The sequence below is a fragment of the Rosa chinensis genome, chromosome 1 (assembly GCF_002994745.2).
Source record: "Rosa chinensis cultivar Old Blush chromosome 1, RchiOBHm-V2, whole genome shotgun sequence".
NCBI classification, from domain to species: domain Eukaryota; kingdom Viridiplantae; phylum Streptophyta; class Magnoliopsida; order Rosales; family Rosaceae; genus Rosa; species Rosa chinensis.
Genome location: NC_037088.1, coordinates 68237201 through 68247382, shown reverse-complemented (window position 1 = coordinate 68247382; position 10182 = coordinate 68237201). Strand labels below are relative to the sequence as shown.

Here is a 10182-nt window from a genome sequence, read left to right as displayed (position 1 = left end):
TGCGTGGTACGTGGAGGACTAGCTTTGTGTGATTCGGCCTCCTGACAATAATATAAAGGGTGGAATGCTTGGTGCTGCGCGCTGGTACCTGATAATCAGGCTGAGAGTCCGGTGGAGTCTCCGCTGGTGGAGTAGGTTGAGGTGGTGGTGGTGGTGGTGGACAGGACATTCCAGAGAGACAATATATTACCAGTCACCCTGTATATATGTATGCTTACGTATCAGACTAACTTATTCACGAGTAATTGATATCGCCCAAAATCAAAACACTAATTCACTAATCTAGGCATCTAGCTACCTGCTATAGATTAGTGTATGCGTACTTACACTAGTTTTTGATAAGGAACTCGGTATGGTTCCGTTGAATTAATCTGTTATTTGACAAATCCCTGCAGCAATGCAAGCACGCATGTTTAATTTGACAAATTAAGAACGAAATACTAGTCCATGAAACATATATCAACTTACGGTTGCTTTAGATACGGCAAGGAGCCAAGAAACTCAGGAATAGGACCCTCTAAGCCGTTATCGCGCAAATCACTGATCGATCATCCACAAAAACCAAAACATATGCATACATCATGATCAAGATCAATTAAGCAACAATTGGTTAGTAATACGTATTAATGTGTGTTGTGACTGTCAAGGGCATAGGAAGTAGTGAAGTACAATTAACGACTCACATGGTGACAAGGGCATCCATGGAACTGATATCTGGTAATGCACCAACCAAACCGTAGCTGCTCAGATTCCTGCAATGTACGTATATGCAAAAGACCGATCAAGCTAGGCTAATTCATTAGCTAGCTAGCAACTGCTGCATGCATTCATTACATACATACGTGTAGCATATATATCCCTTTCGGATCGATCACTAACAGTATGCATATGTTTTGGTTTTTGTAGAATGGGACAAGAATTGATCTGATCCCAATCTCACATTTTCTTGAAACAACAAACAGAAAAACTGAAATTTCATCACCACTTCATCTTGTAACAAACGTCAATTTGATTCCCAAAGTTTTAATGCATATTTTTTTGATCTCACACACACATACACACTTCATATTTGAATCCTCCCCCTAAGCTACATATATATCTATTTTTTTTCTTACGTTTTGTACGTACTATATCTATATGAATGCTACAAACAATTCATAAAGCATGGTTTGAAACTTGGAACAACGACATAGGTTAAAATGATGGGTGATGCATCTAACCACGTTTGTTGTCGTTGGAAATGCTGCGAGACATGAAAAATTATGTTATTTCTTATTACATGCATTCCCAAAAATGAAAAACACAATAACAAGATAATTTTACATTAGATTCATTCATGTCCAACGATTATGGACCGCCGCCGATGTAATGGCCCTTGCAAACTCCTGAAAATCGATTTGGCCATCTCCATCCGTATCGGCCTCCTCCATCATCCCAATCAGCTCCTCCGCCGTGAGCGCGTGGCCAAGCTTGGCCATGGAGTGGGCCAGCTCCGCGGCACTGATGTAGCCATTACCATCCCTATCGAACATGTCAAACATGTTCCTCAGCATCTCCTCGCTGTACGGACACATGCCGCCTTGCAGTAGTAATAGGTCAGGCTTCACCAGCACCAGGAACTCCGAGAACTCCACCAGCCCGTTGTCGTTACGATCAGCCTTTTGGATCAGAGTCTCCACCTGCTCATGGCTCGCCTTCAGCCCCAGCGACCGGAGCAGCGACCCCAGCTCCAGAGGGGTCAAACTTCCGTCGTTGTTTTGGTCAAACGATCGGAATATCTCTCGCAGCTCCGCGATCTGCTCGTGGTCCAGCTTCGGCGCCGGAGCTGATTGCTTTCTGTTGGCGCTCATTAATTTGGTTGGCTAGGGCTCCAAATGCAACCTAAATCGCTCTGATCAATCACAGCTTGAGTATATCTACAAACATGCATGTACTATGTAGAGTTACAGAGAAAGTTCGTCGACTGTACTAATATGTTTGGCTCAAGTTACCCGTCTGATCAGATATATGTGCATGATCATGATTGTGATTGATGATTAATTTGATAGTGTAAATTAACAAGCTCAGTTTAATCAAATGGCAAATTGCAACGGTTTCTCCTTTAACAACGTTGTCTGAGCTCTTAGTGGTGTTGTTGATCTATCCAAAAATACATAACGGAGTCGCTAACGTGACAACAAACCCACTTGACCAATAGTAAGGTTGGAGAAGTTGACTAAGAGAAAAGGACTGCCAGAGAGGCTCAAACATGCTGACCAGTAGCGAGTGGAAATAGTGAGTTGGTGACCTCTCTTTTCGAGACTATTTGGAATCGGTCTTATAGTTTTACTTTTTCGAAAATTGAAAGGAAAATCTTAAGGATTTCAACAAAAATGGTAGCCGGCGGAAAATAGATTAACAATATTGAAGTCAATGGTTGACCTGCGTATCAGAGACGAAACAATCTAGAAGGAGGAGGCAACCAGGTCTTTTTGGGGATAGAGGGACTTGAACCGCCACAATTTGTAAAATATGGAAACAGTCCAGGAGCAATAACGTCGCTTTGGCCGAGTGGTTAAGGCGTGTGCCTGCTAAGTACATGGGGTTTCCCCGCGAGAGTTCGAATCTCTCAGGCGACGATCTTTTTATCTTGGGCTCTCTTTATCAGTTGTGCCTAAATTTGTTTTTTGTGGTGTGCTGGAGCTCTTACATTTTCATGCCTAGACATAAAGGGATGAGAAACCACATAAACCATGACGGTAACTGTAAATCAATTTTGTAGGTGCGGTCGATGAGACATTGCCCATCTACTCATGTTCAGTTGCAGATTCTCTGTGATCAGGCAAATTTGGAACAGCCTAAATTGTAACAGACCACGATGTCTTTCACGGTTTCATCGATCATTAACTGGCCCTAGCAATTTCATTATCCAAAAACATAACAAGAATCTAAACAATGAGAATACAACATTTCAGATACGTATCATAACCAGGAGAGAATGCTGCTAATGTCAAAAACGGTGTCCAATTTTTTACCACGTAAATGTGGCATATAGGAGAGAAGACTAGAGAGATCCTGAGAAATATCCTTCTAGTATATTAAATGTGGCACAATTTTGAATGATCCATCTCAGAGATATTTTTCGTCATCATCCTAAGTTTGTTAAATGTGGAGTTCAGGCCCTTCATAAACTGAATCTTCAAATATTGAACTGGAAGCATACTCTCTCCAATGGCTAATGTTGCAGCTCCCAAGACGCCATTCTCTTCCATGTCCTTAAAACACTCAGAAAATAAGCAACTCCACTTAAACCAATCAACTACATGAGTTTCAGTCCACCTGTTACATCATCAACCACTTCAATCGGTCCTGCAAGCGAGAGTCAGAATAAATCATTGACAAACAGAGAAGGGAAATTTCAAAGATCTGGAACATCTATACTTTTTGTCAGACAAGATGAAATATTCAATATGCTACATCATAATTCATATCCAAGGTCAAAACTAGTGCTATCTGATTTCCTATCAACAAAAAATGGCTATCCTAGCATTGTATTTTTTATTTTATTATTTATTCTGGACCTTCTGATCTACTTTATTAGAAACAGGCTTCCAGACCTAATGGATGACTCTGTATACAAATCAAAAGCTGACCGTAAAATTCCTGACATGGGAGAACAGAAACGTACCAAGAATAGCCATCACTGTCCTTGAATCTGTAAGAATATATAGGAACATGTAAGTAACTTTGGATATCAAGTTTCAAATGGTTGAGATGGTGAAGAATATAAATTCATGAACGCAAATGATGAACATATAAGACAAATAACAACCTATATGTTTGCATCAGTACACATAGTACAAGAAATCATAGCAATAACACAACAATCACAATAAACTCATTAACTAATAGCGAACTATGCCTAAAAAGTGTCGTAGAGGATGGGGTTACTTAAAGTTTGGTATGTCCATTCATCCAGAGTTTTGAAATTCATACTACTCCCCTTCATTTATGATTTCTCACATTCTGATGACGGCAGTCACTCATCAGTGCAACTTTGTTATTGTTTGTAAACAAACGACCACTGTATTTATTTCATTCACAGTATTCAAACAAACATTACCAAAACCTCAAAAATAACAAAACCAATCAATCTCAACTCACTTGGTGCAATCTGAGTCTTCCCAGCATCAATTGTAATATGGTTTGGTAAGTTAAGTGATTTTGCTCTATCCTGTCAAAATCAATAAGAATGACATCATCAACTGTAGAAATGCATTGGCAGTAGTTTTATGAAACTTCCAGCTTTGCTGATACCACGTGATTGACTAGAACAAAAATATATTGTAAATAATCCTCAGAACACTTACTTGCAAAACAAGCATCTCTTCTTCAGTTTCTACTTTTAGAACAACTTTAGGTTGTGCACACATCTCCCACCTGCATATCAACAAAACACCATTACAGTACATAAAAGAGGAAATGACGCAAATATTGATATTCCTTAACATAGAAAAATCCAATAGTTAGTGTGTTGCACTACCTGTTTAAAGATTTTGGTGCCCGACGGAGGAGCTTTTTGTAGAGGCCCAAAGTCGCATGACTGAACAATGAAGGCATGAATTCGAATAATGAATTAGAATGGAATACAATTGATGCCAAAACAAATGCAACATCAATTAAAGTGACTGTATAGTAATTAATTAACAAAAAAGGAGTCGTGTTATCGATTCATGAAATAATCAAGCATTTTAGGGAAGGGAAGACAGATAGGCAAAAGTAGCTAATTGTACCTGCATTGAGCAGCAATTTTCCCTTTGCCCATCTTCAGATCATTCCTGACCACCAAGACCTGAGAAGAAAGTGACCAAGGGCACCAATTGTAAGCGAAAACCTAGCAGGATATCAGCTGCCAAAGGCAAGGAAATGTAATACCATTTTGAAATCTTGGAGAATGTCAGCGAGCTTTTCAATGTCAAGGGGGTCTTTGATCTTCTTCTTCTTGCCGTCACCGTCACTGGCAACAGCTTTCTGCTTGGCTAGTCTGGCGGCTCTAGCTGAGACGAAAATGCGAGAAGGAGGGTAACGCGCGCCAAAGCAATAGCCCAAAGCAAGCCAGCCTGCTCCTACTAATATCGCTCCCACCCAACCCAAACCCATCATTTCCAAGTTTCTGCCCAAAATCAAAACAAAGTGAGTGAGGATTAATCATTTGTATAACGTAACATGCTAAACTTTAGGCGGAAACAAACCGTGAGGTGACTGAGGTTAATGGAAATGGAGTTGTGAATAGTACCTGAGTTGCGTTGAGGTGATGGAGCATTCAGTTAAACAACGATGATCGGGGCAGTAAACCTAGATCGGACGGCGGAGACCCACCCCACCGACGGTGCAGTTGAGGAGAGAAGAGGGATTGGGGTTTGGGGGTTCAGCGGGGGGTCGACAGATTTAATCGTCAACTGGCACCCTGCTGGGCCGTTACCCTTTGTGATAAGTTAACTGGGCTTAAAGTTGGCACCAGACCCAGATTATGCTGCTTTATATTTGAGCCCTTCTCACTTTCACTTTGTAGATTATGCAAACAAATCTGCAACTGTTAGCTTTATATTTGGGTTTTCCACCCCGGCGACCGACCTTTTTGTTCCAATATTAAATTAATATAGAATGGAATGAGACCCATTAGTCCTACAGAAAATTAGAAGGAGCCGGTGACAACGATTGAATGAGACCGATCACCCTTTTGAGGGTATGTCGACATTTAAGAATACTTTTGACATTTGTATGTCATTGTTATGTCAAACTAATGGCACGTTTACTTACTTATAATGGAAAATAATCATGAATCGGAGACAATTGAAATATGAGAATAAAGGAATAGGTATTGATTCCGAAGGAGTTGATTCCTAAACTCATCTCCCCCCTTTCATAATCAAATTCCTGAGTATTCATGAATCAATTTCTTATAAAGAAGTGGAACCTACACTCATTCTGATTTCTTCATGTATTGGTAAATGCATAAATAATTTTACCCGGAATCATTCTGATTCCTTTATATGTTAGTAAACATAGGAATAATTTTACCCCGTAATCATTCTCTCTCATTCCAAGTAAGTAAACGTGCCCTAAATAGAGTAGTCACTTACACACTCGTTGCTAATTCGTGCACATGTTAGAATACATAGATTTAGTTAAGATCTCTAGTATAATTTCAAAATGTTTTCTTGATACTTCTTGCAGTCTCTATGTTCCCTTCTTGTATTCTATGATTTCATTAATTAAGAGTTGAGAGTAGCCGCACCAGCCTCTTTTGCAAAAAAGAAATAAATAATAATACTTTGACTACGTATTTTATAGAAATCCTAGACCGTACATGGGTATACTCTTTGTTCTTTATGCATGAGTTAACCACTTATACAAAATTTTTCCTATACAATTATATTGATTGGAATTTAGTTCCACTGCATATAACAAATTTGGTTTTTTTTTTTTCAAATATAAGTTGATATTATTAGATCAACAATTAAAATATTAGAGTCTACAAACACTTAAAAACATAAAAGTTAACAGGATAACAACCAAATTCCTATTTAAGCATTGTAAACTCATTGCAAATCTATTTGAGCTTTTTTTTTTTTTAAAGTAAACCTATAAACAAAGAATAACTCCATCTCTTTTAGGGAAAAATCCTCTATTAGCCCTCCATTCGTCTACACTCGATCATGGTACAACACAGAATGCTACTTCCCAGCAAATAAATAGGAGCCAAATTCTTATCTATAAACCGCTTGAATGACATCAGTAAAAACCTAAGATAATTACCAATTCTACCGGAATTACGATATGAACTAAAATTGGCTCTTAAATACCATAGAAGGCTCAAAATTGCCCAAGTATGTCAAACTCTCGGACCAGTCCAGCCCAAATCACTAAGTAATAAATGAACGTGTCAAGGCACCCTTCTTCTTGGCTGAATCATGAAGAGAACCAGACCTATTCACTTGGGCACAAATGAAATTAAACCCACCCAACCCACAACCAAAGGTCCAAATCAATAGCCCAAGAGATCATTGACTTATGCCACCTTATGTGCCAACATCCACACCTCTTGACCTAGCGGGTAACTACCCTAAGAGCAAGTTCACATGTTGGGTTACCGGGTCACCTACTATTCACTATTTTTTAAGTGTATATTTTCATTGTCTGGGTCACGAAATACACTGTGCCCGTGACCCATGGCACAAAATACAATGTGCAGGTCACCATGATGACCCAGGGCAAGAAATACATTGTACTTGTGACCCAGAGGGTGAAAATAACACTAAAAAATAATGAATAGTGCGTGACCCAACGAGTGAACATGCTCTAATCAACCATCCCCACCACCACGAAGTACCTGAAAGAAAAAAAAAATTCTCCAACAACCTGATACTCGCCCATGATTAATCGCACTAAATGCACGTCGAACAAAAACTCATCGCCTCACCTTTCGACGCTTTTGCTCCACCAAACCACCGAGCCACAACTGCCCATAATAAAGAGATGGAAGAGTAGCCCTTTGACGCCCACACCTACCTCCAAAGTCAACAATCTCATATTCTCACCTAGCCGAAAATAGCTTACAGCATGGTCGGGCAAAAGCAGCTGCTCGCACGAAACCCTAAGCTTAAGGTTTCTCTCTACAAAGAGATATTCAATCATGTTGAGTTTGGCTTTTGTTGTTAATCTAATTGGTTTCTGTAATTTACTGATTGATTCATTTTTTTTTTTTATCTTCTTTTATTATCTACATGTGACGATATTTTAATGGTTGAGATTATAGAAATGTTGTAGTTCCTATTAGGAAGCATAAATGATGGTAGTTACTTAGTCCACTTGAGCAACTCCACCGGTTGCTTCTTGACTGGCCACCAGCTAGGAAAAGCTGATGTGGTGACCATAGAGGAGAAAAACAAGCTTCCAGCGGTGGGCTTATGACCAGGCAAGAATCACACTTTCTTGACCGAATCTAAGAAAAAAGCCAACGGGTTGACATTTTTCTTGACCCAGCCAAACCATCTGCCAGCTCGGCCCAACTGATAACGTGGGTGGTCATCTACAAGAATGGAGAAGGCAACGCGCTGAAGGAAGGTAGTGGAGGACGAGACGTTGACGCATGGCGCCACAACTAGGCAGGATTTGACGCCCAGTCGCTTGTCCCGTAGCGACAAAGAAGGGACCGACCTATGCCACGTGCAACAGAGTCGTTGGTCCAATTTGAATAGAGTGAGTAACGGTTAATTAATCCCAGCATTTGGTTTCAATTAAGAAGAGGATCCAACGGAAAACAATTAATATGTAGTGTGTGTGTGTGTGTAACGTTAATAAATGGTAACAAAAACAATTATAAAAAATTATAAACATTTCTCTATAAATACCTACAATTTATTTTACATCTCACATCCAAAAAATTATCTTTCATAGTAACCCAATTTTGTTCTTCCTCCTCTTCATATAGATCTCATCATCCAAATTTGTTTATATCCAAAATGGTTAATTACATATAAGTGCATATTTGAATGTTCTTTTAGCCATAAGGCCACCAGCTAGTTTTTTTTTTCCCTTATAAGGTCACTAGATTAAAAACAGGTGTTATATTTTGGATATTAAAAATCAACATATTTACATAAATGCCACTAGAGTACAAAATCAACAATCATTCTCTCTCTTCTCTCCAGCGAGGTCTCCAGTCAACTCCGGCAGACCTCCGGCGAACTCCGGCCAACTTCCGCCGAACTCTGACAACCACAGAAGCTACTGTCACTAACACAAAAAACTACTGTGGCTAACAACAAAAGCTACTATGATGAGAATCCCGACAACCCCCGGCGATGTCACAAAAGCTAATATCACTAGCAACAAAAGCTACTGTCACTAGCAACTCCAGCGAGATAACAAAAGCTACTGTCACTAGCAACAAAAGATACTTTGGTGAGATTTCCGGCAACCTCCAGCGAGATAACAAAAGCTACTCCTTACCAAAAAAACTTATGCTCCCCAAAACGAAAAGATAATATCCTCACCAACAAAAGATACTGTCACAAATACCAAAAACTACTCTCATCAGCAACAAATGCTACTCTCACCAACACCAAAAAACTACTCTCACCAACACCAAAAACTACTTTCACCAACAATAAAAGTTACTGTCACCAACACCAACGAGATACTTTCACTAACATTAGAGAGCTACTCTCACTAACATAGAGAGCTACCAACATAGGTACAGAAAGCTACGATCACTATGATGGAAAACCACTATAATAGTTACAGAGAGCTACTAATTTGAAAAAAAAAAAAACTATTGACATTAGCTTGAAAATATACTAATATAGACACATAAAGCTACTATCACTATATTGAAATGCCACTAGAACAATTATACGGAGCTGCTAACTTGAAATAATGAAAATGAAAAAAGAAGCTATTGACATCATGTTGAAAAGATACTAACATAAACATAGAAAAATATTATCACTATGTTCAAAAGTCGCTATAACAGTTATAAGGAGGTACTAACTGCAACAAATAACATACAAAAAATTGTTCATTATTCATCAATCAAAATACATCACAACACAAGCAATACCAAGACTTCATATGTCCCCTCTCCGATTAGAAGAAGCAATTAAAAGCTGTACAAAACACTGACAAAAAGAAAAAGCAATTGTTGATCATGTATTATTGATTCGTAAGATATTCGAACAAAAATATAGAAAATCTAGAGGGAAGAAGCATAGAGGAGTTTAGTGGACAGTAAGACCAAATCAATTGTTAATTGTCATATCATTACGGCCAAAGCTAAGAGAAAATACGTCAGCAGAGCACCATCATTATACATCAAGCTTTCTGTATGCAACCTTTAATGACTCTTCATAATACTGAGTCACTTGGTGACCATGACTTGTAATTGCTACTGAGTTGGAACATCATCAATTGATTCAACTCACTCCGAGTCGGTTGCCGCCGAGTGATGACATCAACAACATCAAAGATTCACCAATTCCTAGTGATGATAATTACCAGTATGAATTCCTTTATAAACTAGAAGGAACAAAAAAAGAAGAAGAAGCATAAACAGTCCTATAATCTTTCATCCAAAACAAAATTCCAGAATTGAAGCCATTATGAACAATCGCCCAATTTCTAATCCAATAAGCCAAATCT

At 38.9% G+C, this 10182-nt stretch overlaps 2 protein-coding genes and 1 non-coding gene across 3 annotated transcripts; 1 reads left to right on the top strand and 2 right to left on the bottom strand.

The window, feature by feature from the left end:
* Positions 1 to 1291: 1291 nt before the first annotated feature.
* Positions 1292 to 2109, bottom strand: LOC112185574 (probable calcium-binding protein CML18). Its single transcript, XM_024323836.2, has one exon. The coding sequence runs from the start codon at positions 1848 to 1850 to the stop codon at positions 1335 to 1337; it is 516 nt and encodes a 171-aa protein (XP_024179604.1). The 5' UTR covers positions 1851 to 2109; the 3' UTR covers positions 1292 to 1334.
* Positions 2110 to 2536: 427 nt separating this feature from the next.
* On the top strand, positions 2537 to 2618 carry TRNAS-GCU. The gene has a single exon. It is a non-coding gene; the product is annotated as a tRNA-Ser (tRNA).
* A 286-nt stretch (positions 2619 to 2904) lies between these two features.
* Positions 2905 to 5560, bottom strand: LOC112185565 (peptidyl-tRNA hydrolase 2, mitochondrial). Its single transcript, XM_024323826.2, has 8 exons — positions 5276 to 5560; positions 4915 to 5152; positions 4773 to 4831; positions 4523 to 4582; positions 4350 to 4419; positions 4144 to 4213; positions 3668 to 3694; positions 2905 to 3348 (listed from the first exon to the last, which is right to left on the bottom strand). The coding sequence occupies exons 2-8, from the start codon at positions 5140 to 5142 to the stop codon at positions 3299 to 3301; spliced, it is 564 nt and encodes a 187-aa protein (XP_024179594.1). The 5' UTR covers positions 5143 to 5152; positions 5276 to 5560; the 3' UTR covers positions 2905 to 3298.
* Positions 5561 to 10182: the final 4622 nt, after the last annotated feature.

Coding starts and splice junctions, on each gene's coding strand:
- LOC112185574 (XM_024323836.2), bottom strand. CDS start 1,850: ATGAGCGCCAACAGAAAGCAATCAGCTCCGGCGCCGAAGCTGGACCAC.
- LOC112185565 (XM_024323826.2), bottom strand. CDS start 5,142: ATGATGGGTTTGGGTTGGGTGGGAGCGATATTAGTAGGAGCAGGCTGG. Junction 3,695..4,143: donor GAAGACTCAGATTGCACCAA/GTGAGTTGAGAT, acceptor ATATTCTTACAG/ATTCAAGGACAGTGATGGCT. Junction 3,349..3,667: donor GACAGTGATGGCTATTCTTG/GTACGTTTCTGT, acceptor TCTCGCTTGCAG/GACCGATTGAAGTGGTTGAT.